Source organism: Phoca vitulina, unplaced genomic scaffold, assembly GCF_004348235.1.
Source record: "Phoca vitulina isolate PV1807 unplaced genomic scaffold, GSC_HSeal_1.0 scaffold420, whole genome shotgun sequence".
NCBI classification, from domain to species: domain Eukaryota; kingdom Metazoa; phylum Chordata; class Mammalia; order Carnivora; family Phocidae; genus Phoca; species Phoca vitulina.
In genome coordinates this window covers 3,300-25,115 of record NW_022590107.1, presented here as the reverse complement: position 1 = coordinate 25,115, position 21,816 = coordinate 3,300, and the positions used below count along the sequence as shown (strand labels likewise).

The 21,816-nt window shown below is 38.1% G+C and overlaps 1 long non-coding RNA gene and 1 gene segment (V, D, J or C); one reads left to right on the top strand and one right to left on the bottom strand.

Moving 5' to 3' along the window:
• Positions 1–7,563: 7,563 nt before the first annotated feature.
• LOC116629236 lies at positions 7,564–9,986 on the top strand. Its single transcript, XR_004298720.1, has 2 exons — positions 7,564–8,065; positions 9,236–9,986. It is a non-coding gene; the product is annotated as an uncharacterized LOC116629236 (long non-coding RNA).
• Positions 9,987–13,242: 3,256 nt separating this feature from the next.
• On the bottom strand, positions 13,243–19,866 carry LOC116629234 (the record flags this gene model as incomplete). The annotated part of the segment is given in 3 exon segments: positions 13,243–13,728; positions 16,168–16,215; positions 19,537–19,866. Coding segments are annotated over 3 exon segments (864 nt in total), but the record flags the coding sequence as incomplete, so codon positions are not given.
• Positions 19,867–21,816: the final 1,950 nt, after the last annotated feature.

The following is a 21,816-nucleotide window of genomic DNA, read 5'->3' as shown; positions in this document are numbered from 1 at the left end:
TCAGCCTCTCCCAGCCCCACCAGAGAGCCATGTGACAGAGCACTTGCATTGCTCCAGGGGTTCCTGAATCCACTCTAGGAGGCGAAAGTCTCATTATTCCTGTTTCAGAGATGAGCAGATTGAAGCACAGAAAAGGGAATAATTTGTGCAAGGTCATAGTAAGAGGTGGAGCTAGAGTTTGAACCCCGGCTCAGTGTTAGAGTCCACACTCACAGTTAATCCATATGTGGACTTTCAGTATTAATGGAAATGCAGCATTGATCACATCTTCTGCCCAAAAGCCTTCACTGGCGGAAGGGATTAAGGAAGTCATGGTCCTTAGCCTGGCAGCAAGCACCAGTTTGACCTCACCAGTTGTCCAACCTCCCAGTACTGTCTCCCTATGTTCCCTTCTTAGCTTTGCTGAAAACATTGCATGCCCAAACCCTCAAGCCATTGCTCAGCGTGCTTTCTTATCCTTTCCACTGTTGCTCTGCAGTCCTACTCTCCACTCACAGGAGGGAAGGCTTCTCCCACCCCACCCCCACCCCCTGGCTGCCGGGAGGGTGTTCTCTGCATTTCCTCAGGGACTCTTCCCCCAACCCTGTCATCTGTGCTGGCTGCACTGCCCTCAGCCCTGACCTGGCCTGTTTCTACCACTGGGGTTGCAGACTGAGTTGGAGACTGCATTATTTTATTCCCAGCATTGAGCTCAGTAAGTAATGAAACACACACACACACACACACACACACACACACGATAGTAGAGCAGATTCCAGGCAGAAAGACTCATGTGAGTGATCAGAGGCACAGCAAGGGGACAGCGAATCGGGAACTCCAAGTAACTTGATACTCTGAACTACTGGGTTGGATCTAAAAGCAGGGTAAAACACGAAAGCACAGAATTAGATAAAATACAGATATGAGCTAGCAGAAGATCTCTTTCTCAGCCAACAGTAGCTCAAATAAGTATTAAAACTTTTGCATACCTCATTATGAGAATTACTGAGTTTTTTTTGTCATAGGACTCATTCTTTTGAATAAAAGAAGTTCACATTGTTGTTCATGCTTTTATATAGATTTTATTTTTCTAAGTAATAAAGGTTCTCAGTAGTAATGTATTTACTTACTTAGAAGTTCAGAGCAGCAGGATAATAATACAGGAAGAATACCACTTAGACATTCTTCATCAAGCTGCAGTTCTGAATCCATTGGCTTCCTGCCTCTGACTTTTACCGCCACCTAGTGGTGTTTGAGAGCATTACCATTTCATTGGATCCTGAGCTGAACTAGAACTAGAGCATTGGCAGGGTGTCGTGCTGGTACTGCTTTGTTCAAGGCAAAATGCAGGTAAGTTGCAGGCAGAGAAGAAGTGTTCAAAGTGACGTACTTTATTGTATTATATTTTCACTGAACATTCAAGTTAGGAAAGAATTAAAATTAAAAACTATTAATGGAATCAATGTGCCTAGAACATAAGATTCGACTCTAAAGCACAGCTGGTTCATTCGGGCAGTGGCAGAGTCTGTGCTCCTGCTGCCCTGGGACGGATCCAGCGCTGATGGGCCCCTGGTGGAGGAGAGGGCGTCTGGGGGCTGCTTGCCTTCTCCTGACTTTCTTTCTCCAGCACCTAGTGCATGGCCGGCACAGAGTAGATGTAGAGATGTGGAAGGAATGGGTGAGAAGAGAGAGAAAGAAAGACATCAGAGGCACCAAAAATTAAAATCTTAGCACTTTTTCTTGTAAAGGATAGGCTTGAAATTTAGTATCTTAGAGACTTGGAATATTAGTACCTTTTGTTAGATATACTTTGAAAGGATATAAAGGTGGTGTGTTTGCAGGTTTGCGTGTTGGCCTAACCGTGTCCTGCTTCCCCGTGTATTCAATGAAGGAACGAGGAAGCACAGTCCTCTGTCAGACGATTGGGCTGAAGGTGTTATGTGTGGTCAGACAGCTGAAGTGAACCAGTCGTGATGCTGAGGAAAAGTTAGTTACCTTGTAAATCATCGAAAGACTTAATTTGAAGAATAGTTCAATTGCATCATATAATCTGTGCTAAGCAAATCTAGAGAAAGACACTGTAATTCTAATTTTACACTTTCTAATAGCAACCAGCCATACATGCTGGTTTGCCCTGGACAGTCTTGGCTAACTCCTGGGGTTCCATGTAATTATTATTAGAACTCCTTTGATCTATAGGAAATGTTCTTGTTTAGATGATCAATTCTGTGGTCACCTGATGTGTAATCAATAGATTTGAAACACAGTTTTTCTACTTTTTATTAAAAATTTTGAAGTGTATTAAAACATCACCACTGAGGATACTATCTAACCTTGATTAAAAAAAAAAAAGAATAACTTTAATGAGTTATAATTTGCATACCATAAAATTGACCCATTGTAAATAGGCAATTGCATGATTTTTATACTTTAAAGCCAACATCACAGTATAATTTTAGAGCACTTTTATCATCCAAAAATATTTTGTATCTAATACTTGCTCCTATTTCCAGTCCTAGATAAACCACTGATCTACTTTCTGTCTTGAAAATATGCCCTTTTTGGACAATTAATACAAATATCACAGAATATGTAATTTTTGCATGTGGCTTCTTTTACTTAGTATGATGTTCTTGACAGCCATTCATGTTGTGGCATGTGTAAGTCGTTTGTTCCTTATGTGACTCAATACTATTCCGTTTTATGGGCATACAGTGTTTTCTTTATTTATCAGTGGCTAGACATTGGAATTGTTGGCAGTTTTTGCTATTATGACTAATCCTGCTATGAACTTTTATGTGCATGTCTTTGTGGGGACATTTGTTTTATTTTTCTTAGATTCCTAGGAGAGGACTCGCTGGGTATTATGGCAAGTTTCTGTTTAACTTTTCAAGTGATTGCCAAAGTGTTCTCCAAAGTTGCTGTACCATTTCACATTCCTTCCAGCAGTGTGTAAGGATTTGTTTCTCCATGTACTCACCCACACTTGGCAGAGGCTTTTTGATTATAGTTATTCTGGCAGGTATGAAGTGCTGTCTCCTTGTGGTTTTCACTTGTGCCTAAGGACTGGTGACCTTGAGAACCTTTTCATGAGCTTATTAATTATTCATTTATCTTCTTTGGAGAGATGTCTATTTTACCACCTTTTTTTAAGTTATGTTGTTTGTCTTCTTATTGAATTTTAAAAGTTCCTTAGACGTTCTAGATAAAAGTCCTTTATCAGATAAAAGTCCTGCTTCTGCAGGGTGACCACATCAGTTCTCCAACTTTGTTCTTTTTCAACGTTGTTTTGTCTATTCTAGGTCTTTTGGGTTTTCATGTCCATTTTGGGATGAGCTTGTTAATTTTTGTGAGTAAAGCCTACTACATTGGGTTTATAGATGAATTTGGGAAGAATTGCCATCACGACAATATTGAATCTTCTAATCCATGAACATGGACCCTCTCTGCATTTATTTAGATACTCTTTAATTTTCCTCTGCATTGTTTTGTAATTTTCAGCATACAAGTTTTGCTCTTCTTTTGTTGAATTAATTCCTAAGCGTTTTATCCTTTTTAGTTCTATAGTAATGGAATTGTTTCCTTAATTTCATTTTCATATTTTCCATGCTAGTATATAAAAATTCCACTGATATTTTGTGTATGGAATGTGTACCTTGTGACAATGCTAAGCTTGTTCATGAGTTCTAGTTTTGGTTTTGTGTGTATGTAGATTCCATGGCATTATCTGCATATAGGATCATGTCATCTTCAGTTAAAGACTTTTTTACTTTTAATTTTCACTCTGTTAAATGTATTTATTTATTTTTCTAGTTGCACTGTCTAGAACCATAATACCATGTTAAATAGAAATGTCAAGAGCACACATCCTTGTCTTGTTCCTGGTCTTTCAGGGGATGCAGTCAGTCTTTCAACATTAAGTATGATATTAGCTGTGGGTTTTCACAGATGCCCTTTATCAGGTTGAAGAAGTTTGCTTTTATTCTTAGTGTGAGAGTTTTTATCATGAATAGGCATTAAATTTTTTACATGCTTTTTATGCATCTATTGAGATGATAGTATGGTTTTTATCCTATATTCAATTGATATGATGATGTACATTAAATAATATTAATATATCACATCAACTGTTTATATAGGATAAATCCCACTTGGTCATGTTGTATAATCCAGTATTATTTTTCTGGATTTGACTTGCTAATATTTTCCTGAAAATGTTTGTACGTATATGTACATATGAAATATATGCTCATGATATTTTACTTACTGGTCTGTAGTTCTCTTATTATGTCCTTGGCTTTAATATCAGTAATGCTGACCTCATAGAATACATTAGAAAGTCTTTCCAAACACACTATTTTCTGAATGAATTCTTCTTATGAATGATTAATATTATTTTTCCTTTAAATTTTGATAAATTCATCAATGAAACCATCAGGAACAAGAATTATCTTGTGGAAAGACTTCTAATTACTAACTCAGTTTCTTTACCTATTGTATATAGGTGTATTCAGATTTTTTATTTCTTGAGTCTATTGATAATTTGTGTCTTTCTAGGAATTCATCATTTCTTCTGAATTACTTATTTGTTGACATAAATTATTCATAATATTCCCTTATGATCATTTTTAACTTCTGCAGAATTGGTAGTGATGTTCTTTTTCTCTAGTTTTGGTAATTTGTGTCTTCTCTCGTTTCCTCTTTGTAACTCTAGGTTGAGGTTTATCAAACTTGTTGATATTTTCAAAAAACTGGCTTGTTTACATTGGTATTTCTCTCTTGTTTTTCTGTATTCTGCTTCAGTTATTTCTATTCCAGTTTTTATTTCCTTTATTCTGTTTGGGTGGGTTTAGCTTGCTCTTCTTTTCCATGTTTGATTTTACATTTTTCTTTTCTGATGTAGGCATTTTTAAAGCTATAAATTTTCTTCTAGGCATTGCTTTGGCAACCTCTTATGAGGTTTGGTGTGTTATGTTTTTATTTTCATGCACTCTTGGCTTTCAGCAGGTTGCCTATTAGGTGAACCTATTTGTATATAGCCCAGTCAGTATTTCTTTACTTTATTAGATGTGTAGATTAATATTTCTCAGCAAAATTGGCCCAAACTCTTAACCATAAGGGAGTTTGGGCCATTGTTTCTTCAAACATTTTTCCTGTTCTTTTTTTTTTCTTTCTGCTCTATCTGGGAGTCCCATTCCATTAATGCTATCTCATTGGTCTCTGAGCTCTGTTCAATTTTTCTTCAGTTTTTTTCTCTGTTACTCAGCTTGGATAACATACAGCGCTATTTTCAGGTTCACAGATTATTTCTTCTGCCAATTTGAATATTCTCTTAAACTCCTCTAGAGAATATTCCACTTATTATATTTTTCTATTCCACATTTTACTTTTAAGTATCTTTTCTTTTTTATAATTTATCGCATCCTTTAGAATATCTGTTTGTTCATTTATTGTTGTCAGACTTTACTTCTTTAAACATGGCTTTCTGTGCTTTCTTGAACATATTTATAATAGCTGCTTTGAAGTCTTTGTCTGCTAAATAAAAAACCTGGACACACTCAGAGACAGTTTCTATTGAATTGTCAGGGTTTCCCCTGTGCCTGAGAATAGTCACACTTTTTGATTCCTTGCCTTTTTTTTTTAATTGAAAAATATTTTGTTGATAAAAATGGTAGCAACTCTAGAGTCTGATTCTTTTTTCCCAAAAGGTTGCTTTTATTGTTATTTTTTTGCTTAAAAAATTGCTTAGGCTAAATCTGTGAAATTATGTCCCTTGTAGTATGTGGCTCTTGATGGTTCTACTCAAGGTTTTTTTTGATTTGTTTTGTTTTTTTAATTTTAAGCCTAGCTCCCCAGGGACCACCTCTGTGTCTACATAGTTTTGTGGTAGCCAGTGATTGGATGGAGATTGTGCTTAAGCACCTTGATAAGACTTCCATCCTCTGTTATGTGAAATAAATCAGAGAAGGACAAATACCATATGGAATTTAAGAAAGAAAAAAAAGACAAAGAAAAAAGCAGACTCAAATATAGAGAACAAAATTGTTACCAGAGGGGGAGGTAGGTGGGCAGATGGGCGAAATAGGTAAAGGGGATTAAGAGTACATTTATTGGGATGAGCACTGAGTAATGTTTGGAATTGGTGAATCACTATATTGTACCCCTGAAACTAATACAACAGTATACATTAGTTATACTGGAAATTTAAAAAAAGACCTCCATCCTCTGACAGATAGTTATGTGTATATATTGAGTAGCATATTCAGATTTTAGGGAATTTCAAGTTTTCCTCTGCTTGTCTCTTTGCTGAGTCTTTTCACATCTCTGCATATGTCCAAAGCCTCAGGATTGACCAGGAGGCTCTTTTGGGTGTCTGCTAAGCATGCACACAGCTTCAGCCCAGCACATGCTTGCTGCAGCCACGACCCCAACCGCAGACCAGCAGAGCCCCTGGCCTTCCTGCTTGCACACCACACAGCTTGTCAGCTCGCCTTCACGTCACTCCCCACCCCCAATTAACTCAGCTCCTCACACTGTGTAACTCTGCTGCCAGTCCTCATGGCCTGTCCTATCTTGGAAGAACCTTCATGCGTATTGAGCTGAGTACTGGGAGGTGGGAAAGGAATGGAACCAGCTCTCGGCAAGAGCACTACTGTTTTTTCCTATCTGCAGCTTTTCAAGCATAAACACTTCTAGATTGTTGTATGTCTTTGGACAATTCCCAACTGCTAAAATGGTTAGTTTTATTTATCTAGTCCAGTTTTATAGTTGCTTTTCAAGGAGATTTGTTAAGTTCACTTGACCATAACCAGAAGGCCTTGCTAGCATTTATTTTTAAATTATGTAAAACATACATATTACTACGTTTTAATTAAAAGTTTGGCTTTATTTAGGAGTCCCAAATAATTCCAAGACATGTCAGCTTGTTGTGGCTCAAATGCCATTAGTCTGACAGGTGGAAATAAGTCCAGAAACAGGAAGACTTGGTATGACGATCTTCCTCAGACTCATTTCCAAGTGAGAAAGCATTAATCTGCCCCAGTGTGACTATGATTTACGGCAATTTAAGAGGATGGGAAGTGAAGCCTTCTGACCACTATTTATGTTACCACAAGCTTAACCTGAGCCGTGTGACATTTATGAGGTTAAGATGTGGGGCATGATCTTTTCTTAAGTTTCTCTGCTATTCATTCTCCTGCTATAATGCAGGCAGACATTCTCAGAAGAAAAAATGTGCTGTTTGAGGTGTATTATCTGACCAGCGGGAAGCAGCTCTGGCTTTCAGCCGGCTCCTCCTGAGGCAGGCTGCTTCCTTTGTGTGTGAGAAGGCTCTATCCCTCACCTGCTGCCTTGTCTTCCCATGGATCTTGTTTTATGTCCCTTCCCTGATTGCGAGAGTAACACTTACCTTTTATAAAAATGCACAGAACAGCAATCACAGAACCTGTCCTTCAAACTCTGTGCCACGTCAGTGTTGACAGCAGTTCGTCTCCTGCTCGTTTTGTGTTTGTAATTCCACGTAATTGTCATACTGCTAGTATTATTTATACCCTTTTTTTAAAATTATAATTTAAAAATTATAAAGTCAGTTTGTTGTACATATTTTGGAATATTCAGAAATGATTCAAGTCATCTGGTTATTTTCTTGTAGGCTTTCTGATTGGCACATCTGTACTTAAGTTTTTATTTTTGTAATTATCCTATGGGATATCGTTCTTTTCATTACATATTTGCTTTTACTTTATAAAATGCGCATTTTTCATGCTGTAATGAGCTATGTATATATAAGTGGATACAAGATATTTATGGAAATAATTTTTAAACTTCTAGTCTCAGACATCTAGTTTTTTTTTCCTGATTTTTAGCAAAATCTACTTAATGGAAAACAAGTATCATTTCATCAGACGTATTTCCTAAACAAATAATTCCAGAATGAAATGGTAGGCTCAAATGTACGAAAAATATAAGGTTCACCTTTTTTTTTTCTCTTTCCTTTTCCCTACCTTGTAGGATCTGAAGAAGAAGCTGAAGAAAAGCAGGACAGTGAAAAACCACTTTTGGAACTATGAGTACTACTTTGGTTAAAGTAAGTGTTTGAAAGTGAAAGTGTAACAAGAAACTAGTTAAATATGGATCATTTCTTTGAGTCGATTCAAGGTCAAATTTAATAATATAAATACAAATATATAGCCAGATTTATCCTAGTCACATGAATTTATAGTTATATTTTATTCATGTAAAATTTAACATTCTTTTGCATAGATGTGTATTTGTAAAGTATGAAAAATAACTCAGAGCTCAAATTTCTTTTTTTTTTCCCTTGAGGTAAAACTGGCATATAACATTAGGTAAGTTTCAGGTGTACAACATTAGAATTCGGTATTTGTATACCCTACAAATCACTACTGCAATGTGATCACCATCATAAGTCTAGTTACCATCCACATTTCTACAGAATAAGGATGAGTTCATTATTGTTTACTTAGCCAGAATGTCTCCATGTCAGATGTTGTTCAGTTACAAACCCTATCTGTGTGAGGGTAGCGGTCCCAAGGGATGTGGGTACCAAGTGTCTCTGTCTACACCTGAGCACGTGGGACTAGAATGGTAAGTGACCATCCCAGGTGGCACAGCTAGCAAGGGGCAGAGCTGGGACTCAGGCCCCCCCAGTCTGGTACCAGGGTCCGCCCTGGCCCTGCACCCAGATATCCCCCAAGTGCTGTGGAGCTTCTGTGAAGAACCGTGTGGTCCAATCAGAGCAGGAGGTCATGGGCCTCCAGGTGGGGCCTGTTGTTCAGTCACTTCAGATCATCAAAGGAAAACACTTTAGCCTCAGAAATGCCAGCAAATAAACACAAAGTGAATTGTAGTAGCAGCAGCTCTGCCTAATTATGTGAGGACAGAAGGAAAGTGGTGGCCGGCTCGGAGCTGCCGAGCAGCTGGGAGAGGTGGGGACAGGCCACAGAGTAGCCTGGACTGGTGAGTGGGCCCTGTTTCTTCACCCCCAAGGCCCCAACACACTCCAGACCTGCTTTCTGCATCGGTGGTTGAGACGCAGCAAAGATGGAGGCCTCTGAATAGTAAAGCTCTAAAATGCCTTAAAATAAATTCTTGTGTGGCCTCACCCAGGTCCTTTTGTGTCTGTAACAGCCCATCTTCAGCACACAAACTTTCTCATAAAAATATAAGGCAAAGCGTAGCACTTTACTTTTTAACACTGTAGCTCAAATTTTTTTATATTCTCTCTTTTTCTAAGTGTGAAAATCCATCATTGAAAGTCACTGGAGGGAAGAAAAAGGACCAGAGCTGGGTCTTCCTATTGAAAGTTGAAGGTGACATCCACTGCTGACTTTAATGAATGGCTAATAAAGAATTTATTTATTGTAATACCTCATAGACATTGTACCAGATCACGTACATTTAGGACCTGCCTGTGGCTGGTAAGATAATGTGATGATCCATCCTGTGTTAGTGAGACTGAGTCTGATCTGTTCATGAATAGTTGGAGCAAAGTCTTGTGCTGTATTCCCGATCAAAAGACTTATGAATATATTGGAATAACACTTTTTTAGTAAGCAAAATATCTTTTTATTTGATTCGCAGTTGGAATTTTTTGTTTCATGTCTCAGATTTCTTTTGTATTTCTTTTGTAACATCCAACATTTCCCTTGTGTTTTTTAACTCACGCTTATGCGCTCTTTGTACAATTTTAAAAAGTAATAAATACCAACATATCAAAATGGTTCATTTTATTTTTCTTGTTTTGCATTATGTATTTGGCTTGAAGTATTGGAATTACCAAAGGGGCCCAGGAGGGAATGTGAGTACATGTACAGCATAACCATTTTTGTATTATTTTCATTATGAAATAGCATCTTTCTCTGAGAAGTATGGTTCTGAAATAGTGTGAGACTCTTTATTTTGAATCTACAGTCTGAACTCATTGCCATCATTTCTCTTTGTGTGGCTAATTTGAATTAAAATAAACTAAATTATATTGTGAACTCTTTCTTTCCAACATGAATATTTCCCTCAAGGCTTCATGCGAAGACAGTGTGTCTCTTAGTTTTCTTTCCTTATTCATTGTGTCCTTCAAGAAAAACTCAGTTATGAGTACTGACTGGTGCTGGTTTGGCAGGAAAGTAGCCATTTGTGCAGGTCAGATCAGCTCTGCTGGACCCTCAGCACACTTACCTGATGTGTATGTCTTCTGTGGAGCCTTGCTCAGTCTGACTCTACTGAAGGGACTGAGATGACTCAGTCTATGACATTCAGTTACACAGGTGAACTCAGGGCCTCCTATATCTGTGTTCTTGTGAGGGAAGAAGCACCTGCTGTTGTGATGTCTCTAGTCTACCTGTGCTGGTAGCTTCATGGGCGTGAATCTCGTGTCACCCTGTCCACACTGACAAAATGAGACTGAAAATAGGAGCCTCAGTAAATCACCTGCCATGCAAAAATGCAGATCCTGGTGGAATGTCAGGGATCACCTAGTGCTAGAATTAGAATTCGGTATTTGTATACCTTACAAATCACTACTGCAATGTGATCACCATCATAAGTCTAGTTACCATCCACATTTCTACAGAATAAGGATGAGTTCATTATTGTTTACTTAGAAGTCTGCGTGCTGTTTCCTTCAGAGCAGTGTCATCGGAGTGGACTGAGGGAGCAGCGTCTCAACAGTCCTGGTCATACGATCCCAACTCATGTAGCAGGTGCTGGAATGAACTTGGTATAAAATAGGGGGACACCCCACCCACAGCCTCACAGTATGTTTGACAGCAGGAGCATGTGCAGATGGATATGTTCTTTCCATTAGCTGTGGCCTTTTGGAAGTGAGCAAAGTCAGCTGTGGTTTAACCGTCATTTCATCTTCCAACACCCGAGCCACCGCTTGCACAGCCCCAACCAGCAGGGGCCGGTTTGACTTCAAGCATTTTCCACAAATCAACCACATTTGACAGAGCACATTGACAAAACAAGCCTGAGAAAATAAAGCACCATCACCACACCAGCACCCTCCTGCCCCCCACACTGTCTCCTGCACCACCACCCCCCCCTCTCTTTACCTCCCAGTCCAGGCAGCCCAGATCCAGTTGGGGAAGGAAGGTGCTAAGGAGTTGGAAGCCACGGGAGACACTGCCTAGGGGTCCCAGCAGTGACATCAGCCCCACACAGCTTTAGGTCTTTTGCTAGTTCTCCTCTGTGCCTCTATGCTTTCCACGTGCAGTAACAGGTCCAGATCTCTCAGTAGAGGCTCAGACATTTGTCCTAAGAGGTCTGATCACATTCTTGAGAATCAAGGAGTAGACCGAAATTAAATTTCCACTTTCTTGTATCTGGTGGGTCTTATGTTGTTTCCACCAGGGAACCTCTACTTGGTTTCCAACAGAACCTGTTTCACAGAAACTGAAGCTGATTGTAAGTAAACAAAAAATCCTTCCCAATTTTAAATGAGACATTGTTTTATTCTAATATATAAAAACTTCTACTTCAAAAGGATTCATTAGAAAAGAAAAATAAACAATCACTTTCTTGTTCACCTACTGACCATGCATTGAACATTTTGTTTTACACCCATGTTTGAAAAGATACACATATTATTACTCAATAGAAACCATGTTCAAAGGACTGAACAAATATTGCACACAAAAAAATATATAAACAGACTCAATATATGAAAAGATGGTTATCCTCATCAGAGAAAAACAAACTCACCTTGGTGGAATACTGTTTTTCACGTGTCAGATTAGCACAATCCTGATGTTTGACAGCAGTGTCCTGATACTCACCTACGAAGTGGTAGAAACGCACAGTGGTACTCTCTCTATTGGGTAAGCTGGTGGTACCTGTCAAAGTGACCAGTCCACATGTCCATAGTGACATAAAGCAATATTATAATTTCAGCGTATTTTATAATAGTAAAAGATTGGAAATGATCCACTGGTCTATCACAAGAAACTGATCTTATAAAGTATAGAGTCACCAGTGAAATACTTTGCAGCCACCCTGTATACTGACATAAAAAAACTTAAGGATGTATAAATGAGAAGTGCAGAATAATGTATGTTGTATACTACATTTGTGTTAGAAGGAAGAAAATCCGATTTGTGCATTTATTTTTTATATGTACATTCATATTGCGTACATTAAAACTGGAAGGATGCACAAGAAACAAAAGTGTGACCTGTAAGTGGGTGGGGAGGTAGAGACAGTGGTTGAAGGAAGATTATCCAATTCTGTTTTTAGAGTGTTTTCATTTTGGAACCACGTGAAGGTGTACTCTTAAGAATTTTAGGGTCCTGACATGCATAGTTCTTCAACAACATTTTCTGATTAATTTATCATTTCTTTGACAATCTACATTTTTTGTAGATGCATACTACTTCATCATACAACATCATTTAGTTTGTTTTAGTTTCTTACTGGGCAGTTGAGTTAATTTGGGACCTTTGTAAATGGTTGTATGGTATTGCACATAAATTTTAGTGCATACCTTTTGTGTGTGGGTGTGTGTGTGTGCACACACGTGCATGTGCGTGGGAGTGTCAGCTATTATTTCTAAAGTAGAGCTGCCAACAGTAGATGCTAATGCTGCTGAGGACTCACATGTGCCCCCAAAATTAACTCCTCTCATCCGCACAACTCCAGGAAACAGGACACACTGTATCTCCTTATTATGGATGAGAAAATTATGGCACAGAGTTCAAATAGCTATAGACCCAAGATTTCAGTCCAGGCACTTGGCGTTCAGAGTCCAAGCACTTAACCCCTCCGCCACCCTACCTTTCCAGTGTTAGTGGGGCTCTTACGGTGTTCTTGTGAGATCAGGAAACATCGTGCCCGTGACACACTGAGCACACCCACCAGTCATGCGACATGTTATACTGTCACCACAGAATGTCTTAAACCAAATGATCTGAATCTGCTGATCTTTGAAGGAGAAATAACCTGGGCACCTTCACTGGCTGTGGCCCCTGGGGCTGGTGTCCCAAAGAAGACGTCATAAGGAATATCTCAGGGTAAGAATTAGAAATGTGGAATTGACCATTATTACAATCACTGCTGAATTGGAAGTCTCAGTTGTCATGCTGTCCCCTCCTTGGACTCTCAGATTGCACCAAATGAAAGTACACAGAGGCCAAAGTAGAGCTTTAATTGTTTTTATTGTGCCTAATATGAAAAACAGTACAAAATTCAGGTAGGAAGGATGGCAGCTTCTGGATGTGTAAATTAAAAAGCTTCCAGGCAGTTATCTGATTAAAGATCCCTGGGGGACATGACTAGAAGCTGCATGCTGTCTGTACTCACAGGCATGGGGAATGGGAGGCTCTGAGGAGCGGTGGACATTAAGGAGTGAGTGGTGCTGAGGCCCCTGTGGGCCCCTGGCCCTGCCCCTGAATCATGGCCGAATTTGTTCGTGCTGCAGAGTGAAAGTTTCTGTTTGCCCAATGGTTTGTAAACCTGTTCTGCAATAATCACACAATAAAAAGAGACATGTGTGGACTGAAATAACCCAAACCCAGTTAGAAATCCGACTAGATGCTCAGCAGACACTTTTAGCAACAATAGCCAATGGGGAAAAGTGGACCCTTTGTGCCACCATGTGTTAGGAACTCTTCTGATTGTCACAGAGTGCTGGTCTCCCAAGCAGATTGAAGGTGATGATGCTAGAGTAGATCAGGATCTTGAGGAGGAGGTAGGTGTAATAAGCAGAGGTGTTCATGAGCTGTAGCTGCAGGGTGTCTAAAAGAAGTCATTTATTAGTTTCACCTGTTCTTTTGAAAGGCTAGGACTTATTAATGGGAGAGGGGTCACATTATACATTTCTGATGACCTAGGTTGAAGTGACACTCCCCCAACACAACCCAACAGTAAGCATCTACACCACCAGCACCACTACCACTACCACCACCACCAAATAACTCAGAATCCAGCTTGCAGGTCAAGTCAATCAACAACATCAGAGATTCACTAAGAACATTCCAAATTGTTAAAAAGTAAGGTTATATCTTAAATGAATGAGTCAACCTGAAAAAAACATTGGTGAGAAATAGCTTTTACCATTTCTTCACCCCCACCATGTCTCTAAGTAATAATAACTGCTAATATGCTTTAACCACTAACTAAATGGCAGACTTAATTTGAGAGGTTTGTGTGCAAAGCTTTAATCTTACTTAATTTTTCAATAACCTACGAGATTATTATTTTCATTGTCATTTTACAAATAAATTGAGAACAGAGAATTGATCTGCCTGATGTCATACAGTTAGTAAGTACCACCAGCAAGATTTTAATGCCAGCAACATAATGTTCTAGAACACATTCCTACCTACTCTGTATTTCTGTACCTCCACGTGTAATAAATACTTCCAATAACAAAGAGTTAAGCATAAATATAAAGGTGAATTGCTGATTTAGAAGCATCTTAGCCACTACACCTTGTGTATTACTGAGATTCCTATCAAGGGTACGATCAATGGAAATTTGGTTGTGCTCAAGGTAGGGTGGGTGGGAGGTTTTAGTAAAGAGGGCATTAGTTGTGATGAGCACTGGGTAATGTATGGAAGTGTTAAATCATTATATTGTACACCTGAAATTAATATTACCCTTATGTTAAATAACTGAAATTTAAATAAAAACTTGAAAAAATAATAAAATAAAGTGGAAGAAAGGGGCGAATCCAAATTCTCTGCAACTTTAGGAGGTCAAACTCACTCCCTTGTCTTTCCTGAATACCTTCATTGTAGCTATGATGTTATATGATAATTGCATTTTCTATCCTTTGAGGTTTTGTAGGAAATATATGATGTCAAGAAATAATTAATGACAACGATGGTGGGCAGGACTGGCTATTCAATGAACCACTAGGCTGTCTGTTCATCTGGAAATTTCTTTTTTTTTTTTTTAAGATTTTATTATTTATTTATTTATTTTTTTGACAGAGAGAGAGAAAGAGCCAGAGAGCACAGGCAGGGGGAACAGGGGAGGGAGAGAGAGAGAAGCAGGCTCCTAACTGAGCAGCGAGCCTGACATGTGGCTGGATACCAGGACCCTGGGATCATGCCCTGAGCCAAAGGCAGACGCTTAACTGACTGAGCTACTGAGGTGCTCCTGGAAATTTCTTTTATGTGTTTATCTTGTAAGAGTCAGAACTCAAGAATCATTAGCCCTTGCTGTGGAAAAGGACCTCGAGTGGTGCTGTGCTCATAACACCTCCCTTGGTCAGGTAATATGTTAGCTAAGGTCCAGAGGCTCCTTGAGATTGGACATGGAGGGCAGATCAGCAGGGTTAGAGTCAATGCTCCTTGTAGTTTCTTGATATATATGTTGGGAGAAAGGACCAGAAACCAGTACTTATAATGTGTCAGCTAAATGAGATACCCTATGCTAGATATTCCACATATATGACATTATGTCTTCAATAACTGAGTGAGGCGTTATTCATGTTATTCCTGGTTGGCTCAGAAAATGTAACTGCTATACCCATATTCATGTAGCTAATAATTAAAAGACTGGGGTTAATATCCAGTCTGTGGCATTTGAAACCCTGCACTCATGTGTGCACCTGTCTCAGGGCCTTGGCTTTGGGATTTAGAGAAAGAATAAAAACTGAGTAAAGTGTACGAATTGTTAATTCAGGTCTGGGTTGAAGCCCCAGATCTCACTGTGTGGCACAGTGCAAGGGACTTAATTAATTTTAGTTCATTGCCCTCATGTGTCAAATGGGGATAAACCCCTTCACAGTGAGTATTAAGGGAATTAAACAAAATGCACTCACAGTGCAGCACAACGCCTTCTGTATGAGAATCTCTCAGTGTCAGTTCATGTTATTAACCACCAACAAGAACAAAGACTTAAAGATATCTAGAAGCAACTTGATACCATGTTTTCCTCAGTCAGTAGAAACAAAGGCCACAGAAGTGAATGGAGTCCATTGTTGAAAGAATTCAGAGCACATCACTGCACCCCTAATTTATAGTCCTCTCACACCCAAACCAGCATTTACTGTGTGAAGATGACTCCTGAGAAATGATGGATTGACTTAAATATCACTCAGTCTATTTTGCAAGATACAGCCATTCTGAGGTTTCTCCCTGAAGCCAGGGAATTTCAAAAGTTAAGGTGATCAGGAGGAAAAAATGCTATAGCATAACATAAAGGCAAACATAGACAAAATCTTACCATTTTCATCTTTCAGAGAAGCTTTTGTAGAGTTAATAGCAGTGAGCTCTAAAAGAAATAAGAGCAAGTATTATTCAGTTGTTCATATCCATTATTTGACATGTGTCTGTGTTGTGGATGGATTGATAGATCGATCAATCGATCAGCTGGTAGAGAAATTTTGTCAACAGAAGGAGAGAACCATTACTAATATGAGCACCACAATTCCAGAACTGATTGTTCTGAGTGTGTAATTCAGTAGATCCATTCATATATTTCATTTCTGCACATGAAGATGTTGAAGTTCATGAATGATACATTTTTTTTCTTCTTTTCTCACCACTGGAGGGTAATGTCTAAGACTATCTTGTTTTCCTTCTGTGCTCATAGCTCCTAGCACAGAGCCTGCCGCACAGTAGGTGTTCTATAAATACTTGTTGAATGGAAAAATAACTAGCAACATTGGCTGCTGTACAGTCCTCAGCACCCACTGCTGACATGAAGGGAGGGTTGCTACCAAAATGAATTCATCCAACCCTAGAGTGCACAGCAGAATCTTAAATTTTGGAAGGAGTCTGGAATAGGTAAATTCCCCATCTAAGCAATAGAAAGAGGTCCTACCCTTCCAAAGCACACATGTTCCCAATATCCCCAAGTCTTGCACACGATTTTCTGGAGTGGTGGTGTTTGTGGACATGAGAACAATACTAATGAAAGCCAATACCTATTGAGTGATTATTACTGTGCCAGGCACTATGTGAAAGGTTCACATGTATTAGATCGTCTGATTCCCTAGTGACACTGATGTGAGCTGTATTCGTGTTAGTCATGAAGAAATAAGATTTAGAGAGTCTAAGTAACTTGCTGGGAGACATACCAGTGATTGGCAGAGCCAGCACTCGAAGGACAATTATGGGGGTTTAAATGAGCTAGAGCATGTAGAAAGTACCTTGTAAAATAATCCATAGAAATCGCACATAACTCCACCATAGTGGACTCTCAGGTATCATCTCTTCCCCTATCTTAATTACTCTTAGAAAATGACCTTTTTATTATAGAAGCTCAGCATTTCAGTGTGCTTCTTTCCAGGGATAGAAAGATTGGACAAGTGATAATCATAGTTTTCTGAATATATAAAAATGAGATGAGGGTTGTATTTCTCTACAGTGTAAAAAAAACCCACAAAAACAAAAACAAAAACCCAATATGCATACAAAGACAAAATTCCTTAAAAAGATCATTGACGAGATTATTTGCTTGTAGAGATCAGAGAGGGAGACAAACCGTGAAAGACTCTGGACTCTGGGAAACAAATTGAGGGTTTCAGAGGAGAGGGGGGTTGGAGTAGCTGGGTGATGGGTATTAAGGAGGACACGTGTTGTGATGAGCACTGGGTGTTGTATGCAACTGATGAATCATTGAATACTACATCAAAAACTAATGATGTACTAAATGTTGGCTAACTGAACATAAAAAAAAAAGATCATCAACTGTTGGATGGAGGAAGAGAGTCCCAACATGTTTTGGTTTATCATTTCTCTCCTTGATGTGTCTTTGTCCATATAGATATGGTTCTGTTATACAAATTATTCACTCCACACAATCTTATTTTGGTATGCTCTTAAAAAATGAATCTGAGGGGGAGACGAACCATGAGAGACTATGGACTCTGAGAAACAACCTGAGAGTTCTAGAGGGGAGGAGGGTGGGGGGATGGGTTAGCCTGGTGATGGGTATTAAAGAGGGCACGTACTGAATGGAACACTGGGTGTTATATGCAAACAAGGAATCATGGAACACTACATCAAAAACTAATGATGTAATGTATGGTGATTAACATAACATAATTAAAGTTGGTTTCATGAAAAAAAAATGAATCTGAGCTATAGGCTTTGGGGTAAATCCCAAGAACAAAAATGTTTATATAATCATGTTTAGATGTTAAAATATCCTCAAGAACTGGTTTTTAAGTGTCTTAAAAGTCTCTTTCTTTTCCATACAGTGGCTTTGCTCATTAAAAGAGAAATAAAAATCTCTTATCACCATTATTGATTGAGGTTTAAACATTAAGGTAACAATTTTTCAAATTAAATCTGTGTGTATATCCTAGTTTCACTTTCTTAATCAGTGTTGGTTGAAAACTTGGACCAGATTAGTTTTATCTCTTTTCAAAATCACTTATTTGTTTTGTGCTTCCATGTTCTATATATTTCATCAAAAACAAAAACAACGAACAAAAAATTCACAAGCATTAGCGTTAGAAATTTGTTGTAGAAAGGCATTAACAGAAATGCCCTCACTAGCTTTGTTGCTATGAGAAGACCTTGGGAGACATTCCTTTCAGAATTTAATTCCCAGGGAAAACACACCATAAGGAAGAACTTCTCCCTTTTGGATAATTATCACCATGGAACATACTATAGTATAGTTTTACTTTGATCACTATAAAAATTAATACCTAAAGAACTTCAGCCCAGTGGTTACATTAAACTTATGCTTAACTCATTTGCCTCCTCTCTGTTTCTTAGCTGTAGAAATAAAAAAAAAAAAATTGGACTGTTTTTAATCTTCAGTTGTTTTAGGGAAGGATATACATGAATACAATAAACAGATGAATAAATGTATCCATCTCATGTTTTCAGAAACAAGCATTTTCACTGACATTATTGCACTTTCTCTTCATCACACGCCAGGAGAAAGGAAAGGTTAAGCCAGTGTTTTACTCTAAATTTGATCATTGGAAACACTAAGGATCCAAGAGGATAAAGATTTACTTCAGCAATTCAGAGTGGTACACTGCAAAGGTCTTTGCACGTTTTGTTAAGTGTTGGTTTCCCGCTGCTTCCCCAGGGCTTGTGAACCACAGGGAAAGTACAGACTGGTTCCTTCTCACGGGCCCTCTGGGGCCTTGGTCTGTGATGTTAATGCCAGGACTTGACTTCTGAATCTAGAGTTTACTGGACCACAGCCAGGCCAGGGTTGTACTTTGAGTAGAGCAGTACTGAAATGAGAAGGACTCTGGCTGCTGAGTAGAACATTCCTGAAAGGTATATTTGTTCCTGTTTCCTGATCAAGTAAGATCATCAAAAGTGGACTCTCTTTTGAGCAGTTATGGTGTGTGAGGTTGCTAGGTGCTTTCATGTGTATTGTTTCATTTAATCCATACAATGACCCTAAAAAAACATTACTGTGACCTTCATATTTTGGATGTATGTTCCAAAGCCCATTCTCTTTCAATTCTATGGGGAAATAGCAAGACATTTATACTACCATTAAAGGTAATAACGTTTAGAAAGACTTCTATTTGTTTCTTTTCAATAATATTTAACAGAAAAGGTGGGGTATTTCCTTTGATGAAAAGAGCACTGGAATACATATACATGTACATACCTTTTATATGGGAAGAAAATAGAATCTCTTGATCAACCCCTCCTTTATTCCGCTCGTGTTTGACAATACATTTGTGTTCTTTATCCATTGACGCTCCAGTCACGGTCAGCCAGCTGAATTTCATGTATGTGTCATTAGTCTTCATGGTGTCTCCCTGCTGCGATTTCAGAATTGTTTTGCTATCTTTTTCTTTCCAATCTATCTTGATAACATCAGGGAAAAAATTCTCAAGAAGACAAAGATATGTTCCAGCCTTATGGAGTTCTCTCTCAGCGGTTGAAGGAAAAAAAATTGTGGGCTTGGGAGCAATGTTTGCATCAAGGTTTCTATCTGTGGGGGAAATGGAAGAGCAATTAGAACATTATTAGAGAAACACAAACATTGTATGGTTTGGAACCACCTAACACAGTAAAATGAGGAAATTTGCCATAGAATTAGTGCTTATCACAGGCTTTTCATCCACAGTGGGTTATGAGGGACTGATTGTTCTTATTTTCAGCGGGAAAACAGGTACAAGAAGTCATGTAACTTGCTCAAAGTGACAACTATTAAGTGGCGGAGTCTGGATTAAAATGTGAGATTTTTTGAAACACACACTCACATTTTGAATAGGAATCTACTGTAATGCGTACTTGACAATCTATCAAGCTGACCTTTAAATCTTCAAATATGTAACCCAAACCCACTTCTGAAGTAATGGAGGTCTCCTACTTAATTCCTGATTTTACAAAACATCTCAATCTCACATCTGAACCATTCCAGGATTTTGAGTAGGGCAATGTTTAAAACGGTACCTCCCAAGTATTTACAATGCCTTGAATTTAGAAGCAAAGTGTCAGTATTTCCAGAACTGTATTTAAAAACTTACTATTTTCAGAAATGCTTTTGTATTAGCTTTATCAAGTAACACACTTACCAGAATTTTGTTTTGCTTAGGAAAATGTTCACTGAAATCACATTTTATATTGGAATTTCATTTGTTGTTTAGATATGATTAAGAAGACACCATATTTTGATTCTCAGAGTCTCCCTTTAAAGTTGAATCTGCCCTAGACAGCTGCTAAACAGTTTCAGAACACCACAATATCTGTGATTTCACCCGCTGAATAAAATGTATATATAACTGTTGAAGTATAAAAAGTTATAGCTTCACTAATGATATACTATATGTTGGCTAATTGAATTTAAATTTTAAAAAAGAAGTTATGGTTCCAGAATTTCTTGCAGTCATAACGTCAAGACATACAACAAAACAGCATAGTTTTAAAGGGCATGTCACTTGACATGGGTATGTTACTTGATTATGCATTTATTGTTAATGATTGACATTATAAATGTTAGGACCCTTTAAAATTGATTTCCAAATGAAATGCAAGTACTTTTCTGATATTCTCTTTGGGTTAGTTTGGAGTTAGTTTACTGATTCAATGGGCAATTTCTTAAGAAAAGAGGAATTGGATTTCTCATTTGAGAAGAAAGGGCAAAAAATTCTTTTTTGGGCGGTGGTTCGTAATACTTTCTCTCGCTCTTTTTTTTTTTTTTTTAGGAAAAAATTCTTGAGAATTTTTACCCGTGTAGCAAAGCTCCTGATTTTTATACTAAATCAGTAAGCAAGCAATTAGTTCCTATTCATGATACAAATAGAATTAGGTCATGATATACTTATTTTAAGTATACACCTTGGGGGCACCAGGGTGGCTCAGTTGGTTAAGCATCTGCTTTCAGCTCAGGTCATGATCCTGGAGTCCCTAAATTGAGCCCCATGTCAGGCTCCATGCTCAGCAGGGTGTCTGCTTCTCCCTCTCCGTCAGCCCCTCCCCCTCCCTGTGCTCTGTCTCTTTCTCTCTCTCTCTCAAATAAATAAATAAAATCTTTTAAAAAGGCTTATATATCTTGCTTGTAGGGCAAATAATATTTTACTGATTGTAATAGTAAGACACTGTATATTTTTCCAACCATATACTTTGTTTTTAATTTAAAAAGCATGTTAGATAAACAAGATTAATTTTTCCATTTTATATGTTATTTACATAATTTTAGTCTCTAGTCAATATATTAAGGAATCTAATTTACATCTTAGAAACTGTATTTTTTTTTATAGGAACACTTCTGATTCATTATAGTCAAGAAACTGAAAATCAAATGATGAATTTGAAAAATTTCTAGAAAGTGACACACTGTTTTATTTCCTGTCCCTTTTCTTTTGCTAGATTCTTGTTTTATTCTTTTCAGGATAAAATGAATCTTGAACTTCCACAATTTTCTCAATGGAATATTAAC